The 25,218-nt window shown below is 39.4% G+C and overlaps 1 protein-coding gene and 1 pseudogene across 8 annotated transcripts in view; both read left to right on the plus strand.

The window, feature by feature from the left end:
• NBEAL1 (neurobeachin like 1) overlaps window positions 1-25,218 on the plus strand; it is a 205,692-nt gene that overhangs the window by 12,486 nt on the left and 167,988 nt on the right. For 7 of the 8 annotated variants that reach the window (XM_009182816.4, XM_009182820.4, XM_003907834.5 and 4 more), the window contains exon 3: window positions 19,862-19,953. The exons of the other annotated variant lie outside the window; for it this stretch is intronic. In XM_009182816.4, coding sequence (XP_009181080.2) covers window positions 19,862-19,953 — 92 coding nt within the window. The remainder of the gene's footprint in view (window positions 1-19,861; window positions 19,954-25,218) is intronic. 8 annotated transcript variants of the gene reach the window in all.
• LOC101023440 lies at window positions 17,742-19,855 on the plus strand (annotated as a pseudogene).

A 25,218-nucleotide genomic window follows, 5' to 3' on the forward strand; every position in this document is an offset into this window, starting at 1 on the left:
CTTCCTCATCCCTTCATCAGCTCTTATTTAAAATAATGGAATTTACATTATAATGTGCCACTTTGTTTTCATTAATGAAAATGAGTTCTACTCTTAAATATATTTTATACAGACCCTGCTGTTTAAAAAATGAAAAAATAACTTATTCTTAGCCGTATCTAAGAGATACCAACATTTTTCTTGATGTTTTGTGACTTAGATTCAGACTGGTAGAGGTATCCACCCAGATTGAAAGAAGATTAAATGATATACCCATTTCACACAAAAGTCAAGCATTTCAAAACAGTTTACCTCTGGTAAAAAAAAAAAAAAAAAAAAAAAAAAATGTAGTTTTGTTTGATGTGTTTAACTACTACATAATTTTTACTGACATTAAACATTTGAATGGTAAGAAAGGTATGTAATTTATGATGCCACTATGAGGTGAATTTATACCTCTTTTTTATTGAGTGATTTTTGTCTGTACAAAATATAAAATTTAACCTTTCTAGTGAATGAACTTTATGGAGAAAAATGAAAAATATATGGACTTTCTGTTTTAAGACACAGAGCCTTGCTCTGTCACCCAGGCTGGAGTACAGTGGCATAATTGTAGTAGCTCCCTGTAACCTTGGACACGTGGGGTCAAGTGATCTTCCTGTCTCACCCTTCCAAGCAGCTAGGACTACAAGTGTATGCCACCACACCTGGCTATTTTCTGAACAATTTTTTTTTTTTTTTGAGATGGAGTCTCGCTCTGTCACCAGGCTGGAGTGCAGTGACATGATCTTGGCTCACTGCAACCTCCGCCTCTGGGGTTCAAGCAATTCTCCTGCCTCAGCCTCCCAAGTAGTTGGGACTACAGGCATGTGCTACCATGCCCAGCTAATTTTTGTATTTTTAGTGGAGACAGGTTTTCACCATGTTGGCCAGGAAGGTCTCGATCTCTTGACCTCGTGATCCACCCGTCTTGGCCTCCCAAAGTGCTAGAATTACAGGCATGAGCCATTGCACCTGACTCGATTTTTTTTTTTTTTTAAGAGACAGGGTCTTGCTATGTTGCCCAGGCTGGTCTTGAATTCCTGGTCCAAGCAATCCTTATGCCTCGGCCTCCCAAAATGGTGGAATTATAGGTGTGAGCCACTGCATCTGGCCTGACTTTTTGATTAGATTTATGTTCTAAGAAAAAAATAGTAATGTTTTACTTTTATGCTGAGCTTTAATTTTTCGATTAAGATATATAACTTAATTGTAGAAAATTTAGAAAATACAGGTATGCCGGAAGTCAGTTGCAGAAAATCTCATTATTCAGAGACTTTTAGTTCTTTATGCATATGTAAATTAATTACATTTACTACTATAAATTATTAATATATTTAATTTGAAAAACTTCAACTTGACATGAAACTTGAAGATTATTTCAAGTTTCATGGAATATTTTAAACTCCATTTGACAAGTGTTAATGTTATAGTAATATGTCTGTATGTTAATATATACATGTTAATATATTTAATTAATACATTAATAATATTTTTCTTTCCTAAAGAATTAACTTTAGTCCCGTTTGACTCATTTTTATTGGGTGCCTACTGTATGCACTTGAATTGTATATTTTCCTATTTTTTATTTGGTTAATTTTTTAAAAGTTTATAAATTACATTTTTAGAGCAGTTTTAGGTTCCCAGAAAAATTGAGCAGAAAGTGTAGAGGATTCCCATATACAACCTTCCCTACCATCTGTATCCTGGACCACAGTGCACCCTTTGGTAACTTGACTGACTTCCCAAAAACACCTGCATCAGAAACTTTTGAGTCAGAGTCTTGCTCTGCTGCTCAGGCTGGAGTGCAATGGTGCAATCTCGGCTCACTACAACCTCCACCTCCCGAGTTCAACTGAGTCTCGTACCTCAGCCTCCTGAGTAGCTGTGATTATAGGGGTGTGCCACCATGCCTGGCTAATTTTTGTACTTTTAGTAGAGATGGGGTTTTACCATGTTGACCAGGCTGGTCTCAAACTCCTGGCCTCAAGTGCTCTGCCCACCTCAGCTTCCCAAAGTGTTGGGGTTACAGGCGTGAGCCAGTGTGCCCAGCCTGCATCAGAAGCTTCTTTACCTGACCACCATGTGTGAGACTCCAATATAAACACAGAATTCATGCAAAAGGACGTATTTTACCTAACATTGCAGATGCGGGCCAGTTCTGCTGATTTTAACAGTGATATTTCTACAGTATATTGATCAGACCTAGAACTTTATTAGTTATCTGAATGGATAGTTACATAAACTTTTTAAGAAATTCTAGCCTGGGGCAACATGGTGAAACCCTGCCTCTACAGATAATACAAAACTTAACTGGGCATGATGGCAGGTGCCTGTGGTCCCAGCTACTCAGGAGGCCGAAGTGAGAGAATCACTTAAGCCCAGGTGGTTGAGGCTGCAGTGAGCCGCGATTTTGCCACTGTACTTCAGCCTGGGCAACAGAGTGAGACCCTGTCTCAAAAAAAAAAAAAAAAAGTTAATAAAAACATACAAAAAGTAAAATTTGAAACCTTTCTCACTAGGAATTGGTGTATTCTAAGCCTATTTTGTATACATACACCTCTTACAATATTACTACTTTTGTTTGTGTTAAAGTGGCTTCCAAACCTCTCTTGGATGTGATGGGTTTTCCTTTCATCAAAATTTTTGCCTTCATCTATTTAATTGACTGTGAGTTCATCTGAGGGCATGCTTTCCCAGCTAGACTCAGTTTCCCACTTAGATTGTAGGTCCAGATAATAAGTCAACTAAAGCAAGATGGAGGGATGAAGTCATCAGGTATAGCTTAGTGGAAGAGGTAGCATCAATCAAGGTTTTAAAGAATGTATAGTAGCTTAATAGTTACAGAAGATATTCCAGGCAAGCATAAGACATGACCAAGAAGTATAATGGAAAAATGGTCTTTAAGTATAGATTTTCATTTCTGGTAATAAGGTAGACTAGGTTGTTGAGGCTAACCTTTCTGAAAATTATTAGACATTCTGGATAAAATTTAAGAAACATCTTAAAAGCATTGAAAAACTGGCAACATGGTAAGGCATTATGAAGCCAAATCTTAATGAAAGCAGAAACTTAGGTAAATGAAATCCTCTTTTGCCTGATGAACTTGAGCTTTTGTTTTCATGGCCTTGTAAGTGGGCAGAGGTTAGAAGAGGCTTCTGTTCTTTATAAGATGGGCCTCTCCATAGGGCTACTCAGTACTGAACTTCTAAATTCCCCCAGAGTAAGTAATCAAAATAATAATAATAATAAAGATCAATTTACAATAATAATAAAGAACAGGCTGGGCGCGGTAGCTCAAGCCTGTAATCCCAGCACTTTGGGAGGCCGAGACGGGCGGATCACGAGGTCAGGAGATGGAGACCATCCTGGCTAACACGGTGAAACCCCATCTCTACTAAAAAAAATACAAAAATCTAGCCGGGCGAGGTGGCGGGCGCCTGTAGTCTCAGCTACTGGGGAGGCTGAGGCAGGAGAATGGCGTGAACCCGGGAGGCGGAGCTTGCAGTGAGCTGAGATCCAGCCACTGCACTCCAGCCGGGGCCACAGAGCGAGACTCCGTCTCAAAAAAAAAAAAAGAACAGATATCAAATGTAAAGCCAAGGGACTAACCGGAATTTCCCTTCTGATTCCCGAAGCTTACACTTTTGGCATAAGGATCAACTAGATTCTAAGCAAACCCACTTCACTCTCCTCCTCCCGCTAGGACTTCAGGGGAAAGTGCCAGGAATGAGAACCAACAGAAGTAGACAGTAAACATGGATCTAGAAAGACTTCATATGTTGATATTAGAAGGCAGAGATTATAAAATAAATATACCAGGTACAGTGGCTCACACCTGTAGTCCCAGCACTTTGGAAGACCAGGATGACAGGATCACTCAAGCCCAGGGGTTCAAGACCAGCCTGTGCAACATAGTGAGGCCTTGTCTCTACAAAAAAAATTCAAAAATTAGCCAGGCATGGTGGTGCGTGCCTATAGTCACAGCCACTTGGGAGTCTGAGGTGTGAGGATCACTCGCACCTAGTAGGTTGAAGCTGCAGTGGGCTGTTGTTGCTATCTCAGAAAAAAAGTTGAACAGATTCTATATATCACAGAATCTGAAAACATTGAAGTTCATGTCAAATTATACCATGTTGTTCTGTTCTCAATGCCTTTCTTTGTACACAATTTCATTTTATTGCCTAATCACAGTATAATTTTTTGAAGACATTTTGAATGCTAGTTAAACTTATGTGTAGTACTAACTATACAAGTTAATCTAGTGAAGGAATGTCAATATGAAGTCTACTACCAGGTTTGCAAATGAACAGGCAAGAACAAATGTCAGCTACCTCTCTAAGGGCAATTTTGAGATGCATTTTGATTTCAAAGATGTCAAATGTTAAGAATCTTGGAATCATAGAAATATGAAAAAAGTAACCTAGCTGTTTTGAAAAAGAAATAGACTGCCTTGAAATGGGGGAAAAATTGGAATTTTAAAAAATTGAACAATAAAGTACATTTTGGAACTTGGCAGCTACATAATTACTTAGGAAAATTTAAGTACATATGTTAGAAATAAAAAGGACTAAAACTTAATGAACTAGTCATTTGTGGTAGCCAATCTTCAGATCCCACCTCATGGTATTTACACTCTTGTGTACAGTCCCCTCCCACATTGTACCATGGTTGATCTGTGTGATCAGTAGAATTTGGCAAAAGTGATAGTAAGTCATTTCTGAAATTAGGCTATGAAAGACACTATTGTTTCACCTCAGTTATCCTTTATTATTATTATTTTTTGATTGCTTACTCCAGGGGAGTCCAGAAGTTCAGTAATGAATAGCCCTATGGAGAGGCCCATCTTGTAAAGAATGGACGGCTCTTGCCAACTACCATATGAGTGAGCGTTTAAGTGGTTCCTTCAGCCCAGTCAAGCTTTGATATGACTGTCACCTTAGTTGGCATGTTCGTTACGAGATCATGAGAAGTCCTGAGCCAAAAGCACCAGCCTGAGCCACTCTTGAATTCTAACCCTAAGAAACAGTGAGATAATAAATGTTTGTTGTTTTAAGCGGCTAAATTTTAGGGTAATTTTTTATGCAGGAATAGGTAACTATTGCTTCACCCATTTAAGAAGATAAGAACAAAAACCCAAAGAAAGCACAAAGGAAATTGTAGCTTTTTTTTTTGTAGACAGAGTCTCACCATTGCCCAGTCTGGAGTACAGTGGTGCCATCTTGGCTCACTGCAACCTCCACTTCCCAGGCTCAAGTGATTCTCCTGCCTCAGCCTCCCAAGTAGCTGGGACTACAGGCGCACACCACCACACCTGGCTAATTTTTGTACTTTTGGTAGAGACAGGTTTTCATTATGTTGGCCAGGCTAGTCTTGAACTCCTGACCTCGGGTGATCTACCCACCTTGGCCTTCCAAAGTGCTGGGATTATAGGCGTGAGCCACCATGCCCAGCCGGAAGTTGTACCTTTTAAAATGTGAAAATTCCCAAATTTGTTGTATGTATTTTCAGTTGTTGTGGGAAATATACATATATCAGAAAGTTGGCATGTACTAAGGAATAGGTTTATATTGAACAGGCCGCTATCCATTACATAACATCTTGGGATGAGTCGCATAAAAAGTCTGTATCTGGATATACTTTTAATTGAGAATCTGGAAGTGGGACTGAGAATAATAGATAGCTCTTCTGCAAATCTTTCTAGTAGTAATGGTGTTATTATGAGGAAATTATCAGGTTTTTGCAAAAATTACTCATAATGAAATACCAGATCTAGGAAATGATGATCAGTAGTTTCTAGTGTCACAACCCCCACCACCCTTTTTTAAAAACCTTTTCCAATCGTATCTATTATCTTTCAAGTGAACAGTGTTGGGATGAATACTGGGTTAGGAAGTGCTGACTTCTACACTCTGATAATCCTATATGATTATCCACTGCTTCCTATCATTTCCACACTGGAATGATACCAAATGTTGTACATCTTTGAACATATCTTGCTGTTCTCTCTCTGTCTGGATTCTTCTCTTCCCCCGACCCTCCCTGAGAGTATCTGTTTTTGATTCTTTGACACTGTTTTGAGCGTTTGGGACTACCCCAACCCTTGACAGAATCAATAACTCCCTTCTTTGTATTATTTCAGTATTTTTCACAACTGTGTTGCTTCACAGGCTGTTTTGCATTTATTTGTTTATACCTGTTTTCTCTTGAACAATGAACACTTTCAGGACAAGACTGTATTTTATTTGTCTTTATAGTCGTGGTCTAGCATGGTCCCTAGTTCGTACATGGTTGGCCTGTACTTTTTTTTTTTTTTGAGACGGAGTCTTGCTTTGTCTCCAGGCCGGAGTGTGGTAGAGTGATCTCGGCTCACTGCAGCCTCCACTTCACAGGTTCAAGCGATCCTCCTGCCTCAGCCTCCCGAGTAGCTGGGGCTACAGGCACGCACCACTACACCCAGATAATTTTTTGTATTTTTAGTAGAGATGGGGTTTCACCATGTTGGCCGAGATGGTCTCGATCTCTTGACCTTGTGATCCAACCACCTTGGCCTCCTCCCAAAGTGCTGGGATTACAGGTGTGAGTCACCACACCTGGCTTTTTTTTTTTTTTTTTTTTTTGAGATGGAGTTTCGCTCTTGTTGCTCAGGCTAGAGTGCAATGGTGCGATCTCTGCTCACTGAAACCTCCACCTCCCGTGTTCAAGCAGTTCTCCTGCCTCACCTCCTGAGTAGCTGGGATTACAGGCATGCACCACCACGCCCGCCTAATTTTGTATTTGTGGTAGGACGGGGTTTCTCCATGTTGGTCAGGCTGGTCTTGAACTCCTGACCTCAGGTGATCTGCCTGCTTTGGCCTCCCAAAGTGCTGGAATTACAGGCGTAAGCCACTGTGCCCGGCCGGCCTGTACTTACTAAATGTTTTTTATAGTTGCTAGGTTGTATCAGAAAAATTTGAGGGCTAACTTGCAAGATTAATCACTTTTATAATGTTTCTGTGGGGGGAGTTTATCTTCTTTTGGTAGGATGTTACAAAAATATAAATATAACTGACTTAAACGAACTTTTAAAATTCAATTCATATTTAAGTTGGGAACTGCCCATCATATGATTGAAATATTTATATGCATGTAAAATTTGATAGTTTTAAAACTTGAGTGAATACTGTAATCCAAATATCATTGCATAGAGCAAATAAAGCATTCTCCCTATTCTTAGCTGTAACCCTGTCTCTGAAGAACTAGGGGAAATTGCATGGATCATTTAATTCCATTATCTTCTCTAACGCCTCCCAAAACGTCAGTGGGTGTTATGAGAAGCTAAACATCTGCTGTGCTTTAACATAATTTAAGTAATCACATGTGACTAGTGGCCCCCATATTGGACAGCACAGCTCTAAGTTAAGTGTTCAGACTTCATCCTTTACCAATAGGGAGCCATTGAAAGTATTTGGGCAGGACAGAGGAGATGAATGGATTTAAATTTAACACATCTCGTTAGTAGGTATGTATAGATAGGAGAAATTGTAGGGAACTACCTAACAGTCCAAAAAGAAAGATTATTTGTCTTAATCAGTGGCAGATGGGATGATTGGATGAATATTTGAGTACAGAATCAGTAAACTTGATTTTGTAAATATTTGGATTATTTTCTTATATTGGATCATGACCAACTTGATGGCAAAGTCTATATTATAATAATTGTGGTAACCAACATGTTTTGAGCATTTGCTAAATGTCAGGCACTATTGAGTGCCTTTTGTGCATTATGTCATTTAGTGCTCTCAACAGCCCTATGAGGTAGGAAGTATTATCTTCATCTTATAGACAAAGAACAGCTCAGAGAGGTGAAGTAACCTGCTGAAAGTCACACAGATAGTAAATGCAAAGAGATTTGAGATGAAAAGAATAAAATTTTTATTTTATGGATAAAAAAGAATAAAATTTTTATTTTATTATGTGGCAAAGGGGATCATGAAACACTTAGATATGTATAGCATAGAACATTACCTGTTGTGTGGGAGTTTCCTGATTTGGGCACATATAGTAGATTATGAAAATAATATTTATTGATACTTATTGAGCATATACTATGTTCTAGGCATTCTAAGCCTTTGACATGGGTTAGATTATTTTATTTTCACAACAGTCCTGTGAGACATCATTATGTTCATTTTTATAGAGGAAGAAACTGATGTGCAAACATAGGCTGACTTGTGTAAGAAAGTGACAGAGCAGGGATTAGAGTCCAAGTAATTTGGCTGCAGCACTCCTCCACTACTTAATACATTTGTATGTTGTGTTAATAAATAAATACTGTACAAATGGCAAGATAGGCCAGATGCTGGTGTTTCAAAAAAGCAAACTCGTCTTAACCATGAAAGTGACTCAGCTTGAGATTTAATTAATATTGTTTCTATTGTGGGGATCTTTCTTTTTATGGCCTTTGGCAGTGAAATGATCTGAGGGTTTGTATAAGGATGTATAAAATTTGGCTTTTTGTGTGTGTTAACTGCTTTATGACTTTGAGTTTACTGATCCTGACGAAGCTCCTCTTTTCGTCTTTTTGCCCACTAAAGATCCATTTTATTTATGCACACAGTTAAAGCCATTGTAGTGTAGTGGAAAGAGCACATACTGGATTCGTGTATTCTTACATTTTAATTCCAGCATTGTCCATTACTAGCTGTGTGACTGGGCAAATTATACATCTTTAGAACTTCCCTTTTCTAACCTGTAAAATGGGGGAAATTAAATTTTCTTCACTGGATAGTTGTAAAGGAGTAAATGGGATGATATATTTTTTAAATGCCTGCTGTACTACTTAGTGTATGGGAGATGTTAAAAAAATTGTAAGTGCTTTACTTCTTAATAAATGAAACACCTCCAAATTTAAGTACCTTTTTTTTCCTTCCAGTTGCTCAGTTTTGTAGGTGAACTCTGTGCTTGCCAAACGCTTGGTAGCCAGACCTTTAGAATTTGAACCAGATACTAGAGTTCCTAAATAAAATATGCATTAGAAGAGAAATGCATTAATTCTTTATGGTGTTATGTGACTGTTTTGTGTCTTTTGCCAAGAGGTAATTCTCTGCTGTATTAGAGAGGAACAATGATAAGGAAGACTTCAGCTACTTGTGTTTCTGGAGTTCTATCCTGAATGGATAAATGAATGAATAAATGAATGACATTCTAGTTGGACATGTAAAAAGCAAGTAGTGAAACTCTTGCAAAAATTTCTCACAAAAGGTAGCTCTTTTTCTAAAATATTTCCATCTGATTTCTCAGTAATGATGTACAGAGCCGTAGTTTACAAGCTGATTTTAGAACTGTATATTAATAGAAAAACCAAATACACAAAAGGTCAGTAGTCCCTGCGTATTCTGGGAACATTCTTTTAGATTTTGATTTGTAGTGTAATGCTTTTATTTCGGGGAAATAAGTTCCTTGAGTTCCCTTTAACCAAGAGCAGTACTTAAGCAATGATATTTAATGACTACATAACTGAGACTCCTAAATCATATGTTGAAATCTGACTGACATGAGGAAGTATTGAGGAGGCAAAGGAAAAGAATTGAGCATCATTTTTTAAGATACAGTTAATATACTTAAAAATTTCCAAGGGATCATAGTTTTTTTAAAATTTTTTTTATTTTATACTTTAAGTTCTAGGGTACATGTGCACAACATGCAGATTTGTTACATACGCATACATGTGCCATGTTGGTGTGCTGCACCCATTAACTTGTCATTTATATTAGGTATATCTCCTAATGCTATCCCACCCCCTCCCCCCACCCCACAACAGGCCCCGGTGTGTAATGTTCATGTTCCTGTGTCCAAGTGTTCTCATTGTTCAGTTCCCACCTATGAGTGAGAACGTGCGGTGTTTGGTTTTTTGTCCTTGCAATAGTTTGCTGAGAATGATGGTTTCCAGCTTCATCCATGTCCCTACAAAGGACATGAACTCATCTTTATTAATGGCTGCATAGTATTCTATGGTGTATATGTGCCACATTTTCTTAATCCAGTCTATCATTGATGGACATTTGGGTTGGTTCCAAGTCTTTGCTATTGTGAATAGTTCCACAATAAACATATGTGTGCATGTGTCTTCATAGCAGCATGATTTATAATCCTTTGGGTATATACCCAGTAATGGGATGGCTGAATCAAATGGTATTTCTAGTTCTAGATCCTTGAGGAATCGCCACACTGTCTTCCACAATGGTTGAACTAGTTTACAGTCCCATAGTGTAAAAGTGTTCCTATTTCTCCACATCCTTTCCAGCATCTGTTGTTTCCTGACTTTTTAATGATTGCCATTCTATGGTATCTCATTGTGGTTTTCATTTGCATTTCTCTGATGGCCAGTGATGATGAGCATTTTTTTCATGTATCTGTTGGCTGCATAAATGTCTTCTTTTGAGAAGTGTCTGTTCATATCCTTCGCCCACTTTTTGATAGGGTTGTTTGCTTTTTTCTTGTAAATTTGAGTTCTTTGTAGATTCTGGATATTAGCCCTTTGTCAGATGAGTAGATTGCAAAAATTTTCTCCCATTCTGTAGGTTGCCTGTTCACTCTGATGGTAGTTTCTTTTGCTGTGCAGAAGATTTTTAGTTTAATTAGATCCCATTTTTCAATTTTGGCTTTTGTTGCCATTGCTTTTGGTGTTTTAGACATGAAGTCCTCGCCCTGGCCTGCGTCCTGAATGGTATTGCCTAGGTTTTCTTCTAGGGTTTTTATGGTTTTAGGTCTAACATTTAACTCTTTAATCCATCTTGAATTAATTTTTGTATGAAGTGTAAGGAAAGGATCCAGTTTCAGCTTTGTACATATAGCTAGCCAGTTTTCCCAGCACCATTTATTAAATAGGAAATCCTTTCCACATTTCTTGTTTTTGTCGGGTTTGTCAAAGATCAGATGGTTGTAGAAATGTGGTATTATTTCTGAGGGCTCTGTTCTGTTCCATTGGTCTATATTTCTGTTTTGGTACCAGTACCATGCTGTTTTGGTTACTTGTAGCATTGTAGTATAGTTTGAAGTCAGGTAGCATTATGCCCTCAACTTTGTTCTTTTTGCTTAGGATTGTCTTGGCAGTGCAGTCTCTTTTTTGCTTCCATATGAACTTTAAAATAGTTTTATCCAATTATGTGAAGAAACTCATTGGTAGCTTGATGGGGATGGCATTGAATCTATAAATTACCTTGGGCAGTATGGCCATTTTCATGATATTGATTCTTCCTATCCATGAGCATGGAATGTTCTTCCATTTGTTTGTGTCCTCTTTTATTTCGTTGAGCAGTGGTTTGTAGTCCTCCTTGAAGAGGTCCTTTACATCGCTTGTAAGTTGGATTCCTAGGTATTTTATTCTCTTTGAAGCAATTGTGAATGGGAGTTCACTCATGATTTGGCTTTCTGTTTGTTATTGGTGTATAAGAATGCTTGTGATTTTTTGCACATTGATTTTGTATCTTGAGACTTGGCTGAAGCTGCTTATCAGCTTAAGGAGATTTTGGGCTGAGACGATGGGGTTTTCTAAATATACAATCATGTCATCTGCAAACCGGGACAATTTGACTTCCTCTTTTCCTAATTGTATACCCTTTATGTCTTTCTCTTGCCTGATTGTCCTAGCCAGAACTTCCAACACTGTGTTGAATAGGAGTGGTGAGAGAGGGCATCCCTGTCTTATGCCGGTTTTCAAAGGGAATGCTTCCAGTTTTTGCCCATTCAGTATGATATTGTCTGTGGGTTTGTCATAAATAGCTTTTATTATTTTGAGATACATCCCATCAATACCTAGTTTACTGAGAGTATTTAGCATGAAGGGCTGTTGAATTTTGTCAAAGGCCTTTTCTGCATCTATTGAAATAATTGTGTGGTTTTTGTCTTTGGTTCTGTTTATATGCTGGATTACGTTTATTGATTTGCGTATGTTGAACCAGCCTTGCATCACAGGCATGAAGCCCACTTGATCATGGTGGATAAGGTTTTTGATGTGCTGCTGGATTCAGTTTGCCAGTATTTTATTGAGGATTTTTGCATCAGTGTTAATCAGGGATATTGGTCTAAAATTCTCTTTTTTGTTGTGTCTCTGCCAGGCTTTGGTATCAGGATGATGCTGGCCTCATAAAATGAGTTAGGGAGGATTCCCTCTATTTCTGTTGATTGGAATAGTTTCAGAAGGAATGGTACCAGCTCCTCCTTGTACCTGTGGTGGAATTCGGCTGTGAATCCATCTGGTCCTGGACTTTTTTTGGTTGGTAGGCTATTAATTATTGCCTCAATTTCAGAGCCTGTTATTGGTCTATTCAGGGATTCAACTTCTACCTGGTTTAGTCTTGGGAGGGTGTATGTGTCCAGGAATTTATCCATTTCTTCTAGATTTTCTAGTTTATTTGCATAGAGGTGTTTATAGTATTCTGATGGTAGTTTGTATTTCTGTGGGGTCGGTGGTGATATCCCTTTTATCATTTTTTATTGTGTCTATTTGATTCTTCTCTCTTTTCTTATTAGTCTTGCTAGCGGTCTATCAGTTTTGTTGATCTTTTCAAAAAACCAGCTCCTGGATTCATTAATTTTTTGAAGGACTTTTTTGTCTCTCTCTCCTTCAGTTCTACTCTGATGTTAGTTATTTCTTGCCTTCTGCTAGCTTTTGAATGTGTTTGTTCTTGCTTCTCTAGTTCTTTTAATTGTGATGTTAGGGTATCAATTATAGATCTTTCCTGCTTTCTCTTGTGAGTATTTAATTCTATAAATTTCCCTCTACACACTGCTTTAAATGTGTCCCAGAGATTCTGGTATGTTGTATCTTTGTTCTCATTGGTTTCAAAGAACATCTTTATTTCTGCCTTCATTTCATTATGTACCCAGTAGTCATTCAGGAGCAGACTGTTCAGTTTCCATGTCATTGTTGAGTGGTTTTGAGTGAGTTTCTTAATCCTGAGTTCTAGTTTGATCGCACTGTGGTCTGAGAGACAGTTTGTTATAATTTCTGTTCTTTTACATTTGCTGAGGAGTGCTTTACTTCCAACTATGTAGTCAGTTTTGGAATAAGTGCGATGTGGTGCTGAGAAGAATGTATATTCTGTTGATTTGGGGTGGAGAGTTCTGTAGATGTCTATTAGGGCCACTTGGTGAAGAGCTGAGTTCAATTCCTGGATATCCTTGTTAACTTTCTGTCTCATGGATCTGTCTAATGTTGACAGTGGGGTGTTGAAGTCTCCCATTATTATTGTGTGGGAGTCTGTCTCTTTGTAGGTCTCTGAGGACTTGCTTTATGAATCTGGGTGCTCCTGTATTGGGTGCATATATATTTAGGATAGTTAGCTTTTCTACCATTATGTAATGGCCTTCTTTGTCTTTTTTGATCTTTGATGGTTTAAAGTCTGTTTTATCAGAGACTAGATTGCAACCCCTGCTTTTTGTTTTGTTTTCTGTTTGCTTGGTAGATCTTCCTCCATCCCTTTATTTTGAGCCTATGTGTGTCTCTGCACATGAGATGGGTCTCCTGAATACAACACACTGATGGGTCTTGACTCTTTATCCAATTTGCCAGTCTTTGTCTTTTAATTGGAGCATTTAACCCATTTACATTTAAGATTAATATTGTTATGTGTGAACTTGATCCTGTCATTATGATGTTAGCTGGTTATTTTGCTCATTAGTTGATGCAGTTTTTTCCTAGCATCGATGGTCTTTACAATTTGGCATGTTTTTGCAGTGGCTGGTACCAGTTGTTCCTTTCCATGTTTAGTGCTTCCTTTAGGAGCTCTTGTAGAGCAGGCTTGGTGGTGACAAAATCCCTCAGCATTTGCTTGTCTGTAAAGGATTTTATTTCTCCTTCATTGATGAAACAGTTTGGCTGGATATGAAATTCTGGGTTGAAAATTCTTTTCTTTAAGAGTGTTGAATATTGGCCCCCACTCTCTTCTGGCTTGTGGAGTTTCTGCTGAGAGATCCACTGTTAATCTGATGGGCTTCCCTTTGTGGGTAACCCGACCTTTCTCTCTGGCTGCCCGTAACATTTTTTCCTTCATTTTGACTTTGGTGAATCTGACAATTATGTGTCTTGGAGTTGCTCTTCTCGAGGAGTATCTTTTTGGTGTTCCCTGTATTTCCTGAATTTGAATGTTGGCCTGCCTTGCTAGGGTTGGGGAAGTTCTCCTGGATAATATCCTGCAGAGTGTTTTCCAACTTGGATCCATTCTCCCCGTCACTTTCAGGTACACCAATCAGATGTAGATTTGGTCTTTTCACCTAGTCCCATATTTCTTGGAGGCTTTGTTCATTTCTTTTTACTCTTTTTTCTCTAAACTTCTCTTCTAGCTTCATTTCATTTGTTTGATCTTCAATCACTGATACCCTTTCTTCCAGTTGATTGAATCAGCTACTGAAGCTTGTACATTCGTCACGTAGTTCTTATGCTGTGGTTTTCTGCTCCATCAGGTCACTGAAGGACTTCTCTACACTGTTTATTCTAGTTAGCCATTCATCTGATCTTTTTTCATGGTTTTTAGCTTCTTTGAGTTGGATTTGAACTTCCTCCTTTAGCTTGGAGAAGTTTGATCGTCCGAAGCCTTCTTCTCTCAACTCATCAAAGTCATTCTCCATCCAGCTTTGTTCCGTTGCTGGAGAGGAGCTGCGTTCCTTTGGAGGTGGAGAGGTGCTCTGATTTTTAGAATTTTCAGCTTTTCTGCTCTGTTTTTTCCCCCATATTTGTGGTTTTATCTACCTTTGGTCTTTGATGATGGTGACGTACAGATGGGGTTTTAGTGTGGTTGTCCTTCCTGTTTGTCAGTTTTCCTTCTAACAGTCAGGACCCTCAGCTGCAGGTCTGTTGGAGTTTGCTGGAGGTCCACTCCAGAACCTGTTCACCTGGGTATCAGCAGCAGAGGCTGCAGAACAGTGAATATTGCTGAACAGCAAATGTTGCTGCCTGATCATTCCTCTGGAAGCTTCCTCTCAGAGGGGTACTTGGACATGTGAGGTGTCAGTCTGCCCCTACTGGGGGATGCCTCCCAATTAGGCTACTCGGGGGTCAGGGACCAACTTGAGGGGGCAGTCCATCCGTTCTCAGATCTCAAACTCTGTGCTGGGAGAACCACTACTCTCTTCAAAGCCGTCAGATAGGGACATTTAAGTCTGCAGAGATTTCTGCTGCCTTTTGTTCAGCTATGCCCTACCCCTAGAGGTGGAATCTACAGAGGCAGGCAGACCTCCTTGAGCTGCGGTGGGCTCCACCCAGTTCGAGCTTCCCAGAGGCTTTGTTTACCTACTTAAGCCTCAGCAATGGCGGGCACCCCTCCCCCAGGCTTGCTGCTGCTGCAGTTAGATCTCTGACTGCTGTGCTAGCAATGAGCAGGGCTCCGTGGGCAAGGAACCCTCTGAGCCAGATGCGGGATATAATCTCCTGGTGTGTCATTTGCTAAGACCGTTGGAAAAGTGCAGTATTAGGGTGGGAGTGATTCTATTTTCCCGGTGCCCTGTGTCACTGCTTCCCTTGGCTAGGAAAGGGAATTCCCTGACCCCTTGCACTTCCCAAGTGAGGCGATGCTTCAGCTCACGCTCGGTGGGCTGCACCCACTGTCTTGCCCCCACTGTCCAACAAGCCCCAGTGAGATGAACCCGGTACCTCAGTTGGAAATGCAGAAATCACCTGACTTCTGCATCGCTCACGCTGGGAGCTGTAGCCTGGAGCTGTTCCTATTCAGCCATCTTGGAACCACCCTCGGGATCATAGTTTTTTTTTTCAACTCAGCTTTATTGAAATGTCACAAAGCATAAAAATGCACAGATTTTAAGTGTCAAATGTGATGAATTTTGATACATGCAAACATTTGTATAAACACTACTTTAGTCAAGAAATGTAAAATTTCTATCACCCAAGAAAGTTCCCTCTGTGCCGCTTTGCAGTCAGTCCTCCCAGAGGCAGCCATGTTGTCTAATTTCTGTCACCATAGACTGCTCTAGAACTACATATAAGTGATATCAGGCTGGTCGAGGTGGCTCATACCTATAATCTCGGCACTTTGGGAAGCCAAGGTGGGAGGATCACTTGAGGCCGGGAGTTTGAGACTGTAACAAGACCCAGTCTCCACAAAAAATACAAAAATTAACCAGACATGATAGCTATAATCCCAGCTACTTAGAGTGCTGAGGCAGGAGGATTCCTTGGGCTCAGGAGTTTGAGGCCGTAGTGAACCGTGATTATGCCACTGCACTCTGGCCGGGTTAACAGAGTGAGAACCTGTCTCATAAATAAATAAATAATAAATACATGAATAAATAAATAAGTGATACGTGCTTTGATGCCTAACATCTTTTGCTCAATAGATTTTTGAAAAAATTTTTTGTCATTGTGAGTATCAATAGTTCATTTGTATTCCTGGAATAATATTCCGTTGTATGAATATATAACAATTTGTTTATCTGTTAACTTGATAGAAGTTTTGTTTTCGGCTTTGGGCTGTTATAAACAAAGTTTCCATAAACATTTTTGTACAAGTGTTTTTGTGGATATTTGTATTCATTTATCTGGGAGAGGAATGGCTGGGCTGTTTGATATGTGTATATTTAACTTAAACTTTTCTAAGTGGTGATCCTGTTTCATACTGCCACCAGTTATGTATGAGAGTTACCGTTACTGCACGTCTTCACTAACGTGATATAGTTTTTCTAATTTTAGCCGTTCTGGTGGGTATATAATAGTATCTTACTTGGTTTTAATTTGCATTTATCTGGATAACTAATGATATTGGTCACAGATTAGGATGCCGTTTGGCCGTTTGTGTATTCCCTTTTGTGAAGTGTCCAAGCTTTTTGCCCATTTTTAAATCGAATTGTCTTTTTGTTATTGATTTGTAGGAGATCTTTATGTTTTTCATACAAGTCCCTGAGAATATTTTCAGCCAGTATGGTTTGTCTTTCCATTTTCTTTTTTCTTTAGAGTCTCACTCTGTCACCAGAATATAAGTTTCACAAGTGCAGAGATTTTAATCTTTTTGTTTACTAATGGCACGTGTCACTCAGTGGCATGATCACAGCGCACTGCAGTCTTGACTTCCTGTGCTCAGGAATTCCTCCAACCTCACCCTCCTGAGTAATAGGGACTACTGGCATGCGCAACCACACCCAGCTAATTTTTTTCTATTTTTTGAAGAGATGGGATCTCACTATGTTGCTTAGGCTGGTTTCGAATTCCTGGGCTCAAGCGATTCTCTCACATCAGCTTCCCAAAGTGTGGGGGTTACAGTTGTGAGCCACTGCACCCAGCCTCCATTTTCTTAATAGTGTCTTTTGATGAGTAGAAGTTTTAAGTTTTGATTAATACCAGTTATCTTTTTTTTCTTTTTCAGTTTATGGTTTTTTTGCCCTAGCTAAGAAACCTCTGTTTATCCCCAGGTAGCAAAGTTATTCAGTCTTGTCTTCTCTTTTCTTTTCTTTTCTTTTCTTTTTTCTTTTCTTTTGAGACAGTCTCGCTTTGTTGCTCAGGCTGGAGTGCAGTAGCGCGATCTCGGTTCACTGCAACCTCCGCCTCCTGGGTTCAAGCAATTCTCATGCCTCAGCACCCTGAGTAGCTGGGACTACAGACTTGCACCACTACACCTGGCTAATTTTTGTATTTTTAGTAGAGATAGGGTTTCACCATGTTGGCCAGGCTGGTCTCAAACCACTGACCTCAGGTGATCCACCTGCCTCGGGTTCCCAAAGTTCTGGGATTACTGGCGTGAGCCACTGTGCCTGGTGTATTTTCTTCTAGAAAATTTTGGTTTCAGTTTTTATGTTTATGTTAATGATCCATTTCCAATTTGATTTCATTTATGCATGTTACACTTACTCTTAATTCATGGAACAAATATTTATTGAGCACAGTCTCAGTACCTGCCACTATTTAAGGTACTGGTGTTCAGTAAACAAAAAAATGAAAATCTCTGCACTTGTGAATCATATATTCTGGGGAAGGGACAAAAAATAAACTGATAAGTAAATTATAGAGCATGATGAAAGTTGATAAAGGACCATGGTGGAGGGAACACGATAAGGTAAAGTAAGGGGGTGGTGAGGTTTCTGGTTTTAAGAAGAAGTAAAAATAGGCCTCAATGAGAATATGTCATTTAAAAAATGACTTGGGGTGGGGTTGTGCATGATCAGGAGCTGCAACACTAGGAAGATGGCAGAGCAAGAGCAAAGAAAAATCCCTTTGGGTCCAGAAAATCTCCTGAAAAAGAGGAAGGTTTTTCAAGCCCTCAAAGCCACTCAGGCAAAGCAGGCCCTTTTGGCAAAGAAGGAGCAGAGGAAGGGAAAAAGGCTCACATTTAAGTGACTGGAATCATTCCTACATGATTCCTGAAGGCAGAAATGTGACGAGGTGCATCTCAGATGACTAGAAGTGAGACCTCATGCCTTGGAATTGCCAGATAAACATTCCATGGCCTTTGTTGTGCACATCAAAAGGATTAATGGTATGAGTTTACTGATGGAGAGAACTATTGTAAGACTTTGCCTGAAGAAAATTTTTAGTGGTGTTTTTGTAAATTAAGTCAACCCCCAGAACCTAAAAATGCTGCTTATATTGGAAACTTATGTGACCTGGGGATTTCTAAATCTGAAGTCTTTGTGGGAACTCACTTTGAAACATGGACAAGCCAAGGTAAATAATAAGACCATCCCTCTGACAGACAACGCAGTTATTGAGGAGCACCTGGAGAAGTTTGGTGTCATTTGCTTGGAAGACCTCATTCATGAAATTGCCTTCCCAGTGAAGTATTTCTAGGAGATCTCATGGTTCTTGTGCCCTTTCCACCTTTTGGTGACCCGTCATGCTCAGGCTGAAGTGCGATAGTGTGATCTTGGCTATATACGTCCACTATATACCAAAAATATAGTGGGCTTCCTCAAGGAGATGGGCTCACATGGCTATCAGGGTGAATGCATCAGTCAGCTCATCTGCCAGCTGAACAAGATCCAGAATATTTGAAAGCACGGTGCAGTGGAAGCATGTGTTTTTGCTTTTGGGGGAATTATTATCAGGTATCTTTAGAGAAGATTATTCCTTGCCTTATCTTCAAAAATTAGAAACGAAGAGTCAAAGAAAATACTGTAGCTTATGTTCATGGCAAGCACCTCTCATCACAGTCCAGTTCTAAGGAAAAATTCCAGTGTTTTCTATATTGGCTGCCGCCTCGTCAGAAATCAGCACATGCCATGAAAGAAGGAGTCCTGCTTTGTTGCATTTTCTATCCTAGGGTTTAATGTTGGTAAATGAGTAACTCAAGCATTTGTACAAGGCTCCCTAAGACTCCTGCAGCAATGGACCAAGCCCAGGGACATAATTTAATCTGGAGAGTCCGGGGGCCTTGTTTTGAAAAGACTTGAAATACACATAAGAAGAAAGGCACACAAATAAATGTTCAGTTGTCCAAAAAAAAAAAAAAGACTTGAAGATGAGGGAGTAGCCATTCAGATACCTGGGAGAAGAGTGTTCTGGGTAGAGAAAACAGCTGGTGCAAAGTCCTTAGGGTGGGAGCATGTCTGGCATGTCCCAGGAAACAGCCAGAAGGCCAGTTAGTAGAGGATAACAATGGGCAAGGTTACAGGGATATGGGAGGGCAAATTGTTTAAACTTTTATAGGACATTGTTAAGATTTTAGCTCTTTGAGTGACATGAGAAGCCATTTGAGAGTTCCACATACTTAATATACATTTTAAAACAGCACTTATGTACTCCTGAATATCACTTAGAGATTTCATAGTATTGATTCTTTAGGTGTCTGCTTAATAGGTGTGGAAGCATTTTTTTCCTCTCATAGGCATACTTAATATTATGATGATTTTGTTATTTCAGAAAGATCCAGATTACCTGAAGCTATGGTTGGACACTTTTGTTTCTAGCTATGAACAATTTTTAGACGTTGACTTTGAAAAACTGCCTACCAGGTATGTAGAAACACTATTTTGTTACCCTTGGATGAGTTTTTCATTTTTGGCACAAAGATTTCATTGATGACATACTAGAAGGATGGCAATAATGTTACCCTCTTGATACTCATGAATAACCCTATTCTCATAGAGACATAGCTAATTGATGACAGTAGTCTTTCTTGATGATGCTAGACCTGGCTTCTAGAAAACTCTGCTTTTCTAGGACACTACCAACTGGTGTCCTGCAACACACTTCATTTCTGACACTAACTACCAGATCCCACAAGTTAAGGGCACAGTCCTCCGTAAGACTGCCTTCACTTCAGATATCAGCCACTATAAGTCTTGGGGATCACCCACACTTCAGACCAACTGGCTATAAATTCAGGGTTCTCACACCCTGAATTTGTTGTTTTCCATAACAACAAATTTTCAGAGCACTGAAAGCACTATACTTATGATTACGGCTTTATCGTAATGAATACACATAGGACAAGGTGTGGAAGGGTCTGGAGGCAGAGCTTCCACACCCTCTCCCCATGGAGTCAAGGTGTGTTGCCCTTCCTGAACATCAGCGTATTCACTAATCAGGAAACTGTTCAAGTTTTGGGTGTCCAGAGTTTTATTGGAGTCTCATTACATAATTGATTATGTGATTGAGCTCAATCTCCCTCTTCCTAGGAGTATAAGCAGTGGTGAGGCTGAAAATTCCAGCCCTCTAATTAATGCTTGGTCTTTCTTTTTTTTTTTTTTTTGAGATGGAGTGTTGCTGTGTCACCAGGCTGTGCAGTGGCACGATCTTGGCTCACTATAATGTCCACCTCCTAGGTTCAAGCAATTCTCCTGCCTCAGCCTCCTGAGTAACTGGGACTACAGGCATGTACCACCACGCCTGGCTAATTTTTGTGTTTTTAGTAGAGACATGGTTTCACCATGTTGGCCAGTATGATCTCGATCTCTTGACCTCATGATCCACCTGCCTTGGCCTCCCAAAGTGCTGGGATTATAGGTGTGAGCCACTACACCTGGCCAATGCTTGATCTTTCTGATAGGAGCAACCTTCTGTTGAAACTAAGGGCTTACCTTGAGTCACTTCATTTGCATAGACTCAGATGTAATCCATAGGGCTTATTATAAATAACAGAAGACATTCTGAATATCACTCAGAAAATCTCAAGGGTTTTTGAAGCTATGTGCCAGAAAACTGGTACAAAGACCAGATATACATTCTTTATTATACAATAGGCATGTGAGTTGAAACTTATTTTCATTCCTGGCCTTACTGTAGGACCTTAGAATACATCTTAGAGAAGATGAAGTGTTTAGATTTTTAGAAACTAGATTTAAAAATCATAAAATGGAAAAATTCAAATTTGTGGAAAAATACTACTGAAAGTACAAATCTTTCATTTTTCTACCCACCACCATTCCCACTTTCATACCATTTCCCAGGCCCACTTTTCAGATAAAGTTTTTTCTATATCTTAAGCTATCTTGAAAGTCTAATAGTTGTTCAGTAAGGGAGATTGGCTGGGGTAAAATGCAAGAAAAATGGGGAGAGGCATCTAGCCACAAAAGGAGTGCCAGTTTAAGATAAGTGTTGGCCAGGTGCAGTGGCCACATCTGTAGTCCCAGCACTTTGGGAGGCTGAGGCGGGCAGATTACTTGAGCCTAAGAGTTTGAGACCAGTCTGGGCAACATGGTGAAACCCCATTTCTACAAAAAATTAAAAATGGTGGTGTGCATCTGTAGTCCCAGTTACTTGGGAGGCAGAGGTGGGAGAATTGATTTGGCCCAGACAGTTGAGGCTGCAGTGTGCTGTAATTGTGCCGCTGCACTCCAGCCTGGGTGACAGAGTGAGACCCTGTCTCAAAAAAGAAAAAATGTGTTGAGGAGAGAAGGGAGGAATGGATGGTGGTTGATGATGAGAAATAGTGTCTGGAGAATTAAATCTCAAAGGAGGAAAAGTGTTTGCATTTTGGGGATAGAGGTAGGCAATCAGAGGTAGTAAAGGAGAATTGAGTCTAGAGAATCAAATAGGGGCCAGATTATGAGGTACTATGCATGCAATACAAATGGACTTTGACTTTTTTGTTGTTGTTATGGAAAATAAGAGTGCTGCTGAAAAATGTTCTGTGTAGAGTGTCTTGATCGAGTTTGTGTTTCAAAGTCACTTTAGTGGCTGGTGGAGAGGGTTGAGACTGTAGGCAAGGAGCCTAGTTAAGAGGTAATTGTGATAATCCAGAGTCGTCACTAGAGCTTTGGACCGAGATACTCAACTCAAGTAAGGATGTGAGTGTACTAAAAAAAGACTAGGATTTCATTATTTATAAATCCAGTTTCAGATGTCTTCCTCATTAGAATATTATTCATGTTAGGTTTTTAAAAGTTGGGGAGTATTAATCTTGACCTTTTCTCAAAATAAAATTATTTATTGCTAATTTTTACCAATAAAATAACGTGATTTGTGCTTAGAAGTACTTCTGTTTTAATAATTTACAGCTTGCTTTAAATCATGGAGCTAAGAATTTTATAGAGTTAGGATTTGAGCCTTTAAATGTTTGGAATATTGGAATGAAGGCTTCTAAAGTTTCTAAGGTGCAGTTGTTATCCATACATCATGCGTGTCTCCTTTCTTGGGACATTGTTTCCAAAAGCATTATGTAGACTTATATTGCCACTGTGTTTAAAGTAACATGAAGAATGCCAAGAGCATTGCTGTATTTGTGATATAATTTGTTTACTTAATATTGTGGTTCATGTTTTTGTCAAAAAACTGAACCATGAATTTAATTTTTCTAATATAAAACTTTCAAATTTTTAAGTACATGCTATATACAAGATATTTTATGAAATTAGTCAAATCACCTTGAAGATAAGAGACACATGGCTAATTCTCATGTAAAGTAAACTGACCTTACAGAATTCATAATGTAAAGCAGAGGTGGCTTTTACTAGAATATAAAGCCTTTGAACTTCAACCTAGACTGCTTCCTGTAGTAGACACAGACAACCACTGGTTTACAGTAAACGTTCAATACCCAAACAGAGGAGTGGAACAGATTTGTGGAATTTGGGAAACTGCAACAAAAGAAGCATAGAATTTTGAACAGTAAAGTCCTAGAGGTGGGCAAATGCTTCCAAGTCCTTAAATGCTCATAACGTTAGGAACATGGCCAAAAATTTCAACTTTATCTATAAGGCATGTTCAACCAAGCCCCAATTTTATAATAAAAAAAAATCTTTCTTAGGAGCTAATTTTGGTCCTCTTTAGTCATTTTTAGAAGCTTATTTTTTGACTGTTTAATTATTTATTAAAAACAATGTGCATATAGAGAATGGGAACTTTTAAATAAGTAGGATAAAATATTGGAAAATTGAATATTTTCTTTCTTGTTGACATATGTTTTTGGAAAAGTGAGGAGGAATAGCTTTGCTTAATTTTGAAAATTGGTTATATCTGAATCTTTGTTTATTATTTTTAGATTACCTCTTTTTGGCCTTTAGCACGAAAAAAATTTGTATATATATGTTAATGAGAGATTTTCTGGTACCACCTATAAATAAGAGAATGAAAGAATCCAAAGCTACAAGTGAAATGATGCCCCAACTAAAATGAAATATTTGTAACTGGGTTATAGAATTTGGCATTCCTTATAATATGCTTTCTGGCTTATTTTTTGTGTAATTTAATTACACTCAGGTGTTCATTTTATTTTATTTATTTATTTTTTTTGAGACAGAGTCTCGCTCTGTTGCCCAGGCTGGAGTGCAGTGGCTGGATCTCAGCTCACTGCAAGCTCTGCCTCCCGGGTTTACGCCATTCTCCTGCCTCAGCCTCCCGAGTAACTGGGACTACAGGCGCCCGCCACCTCGCCCGGCTCGTTTTTTGTATTTATTTTAGTAGAGACGGGATTTCACCATGTTAGCCAGGATGGTCTCGATCTCCTGACCTCGTGATCCACCCGTCTTGGCCTCCCAAAGTGCTGGGATTACAGGCTTGAGCTACCGCGCCTGGCCTGGCATTCATTTTATAAAACACTTTCTTAATTTATGTTGTAGGATGGTTCAGAAAGAGGCTAACTATATTCTACATGTGACTACTGGTTATGTGCTTCAGATTTTTCTGCTTATAGTTAATTAAACAGCCTTTTACTCAATGTGAAAATACTAGCAATACTTCATATTATGCATAAGCTGAAGAAGAGATGGCTATAAAGTATAATTGTCATTTAATCATAGGCATGCTTTAGGGAGCTCTGTTCAGATTCAGGCATTTTTCTTAAAGGAATAGGAAATTAGTATACAGTGGCTTATGAAAAGATTCTGAGGTTTTAGTGATAGCATGTTTAAAATATATTTGTATAGACCTTTCTATATTTCACAGCTGAAAATGCATATTGACCTTCTGGTTTCAGACCCCTGTAAAATAGGGCAGGTGATACTCAAATTTTATAGGTTGGGCACAATGGCTCAAGCCTATAATCCCAGCCCTTTGGAAGGCCAAGGTGGGAGGATAGTTTGAGTCCAGGACCAGCCTGGACAATATAGCAAGACCCTGTCTCTTAAAAAAAATTGTGGCTTACAGAACTGGAAACTTTTTTTTTTTTTTTTTTTTTTTTTAAAGAACAACAGTAGATATTTATTTATTTATTTGAGACGGAGTGTCACTCTGTTGCCCAGGCTGGAGTGCAGTGGCCCCATCTCGGCTCACTGTAACCTCCACCTCCTGGGTTCACACCATTCTCCTGCCTCAGCCTCCCGAGTAGCTGGGACTACAGGCACCCGCCACCACGCTCGGCTAATTTTTTTTTGTATTTTTAGTAGAGATGGGGTTTCACCGTGTTAGCCAGGATGGTCTCCATCTCCTGACATCAGGTGATCCACCCGCCTCGGCCTCCCAAAGTGCTGGGATTACAGGCGTAAGCCACTGTGCCTGGCCAACAACAACGGTAGATATTTACTGTTCACAGTTCTGGAAGCTGGGAAGTCTAAGATTAAGACACCAGCATATTTGATGTCTGGTAAGGGCCTGTCCTCTGTTTTTTGCTGTGTCCTTACATAGCAGAGGGGTGAATACTGTGTCCTCACAGAGAGGAAGGAGCAGGGCAGCTCCCTTCACTCTCTTTATAAAGACACTAATCTCATCCATGAGGGCAGAGCCTTCATGACTTATCACTTCCTAAATGCCTCACCTCTTCATGCTATTATTGCACTGGGGGTTAGCTTACAACATATGAAATTTGGGGGAATACCAGCATTCAGACCACAGCAGATTCA

The sequence above is a fragment of the Papio anubis genome, chromosome 10, assembly GCF_008728515.1.
Source record: "Papio anubis isolate 15944 chromosome 10, Panubis1.0, whole genome shotgun sequence".
In the NCBI taxonomy this organism is placed as follows: Eukaryota; Metazoa; Chordata; class Mammalia; order Primates; family Cercopithecidae; genus Papio; species Papio anubis.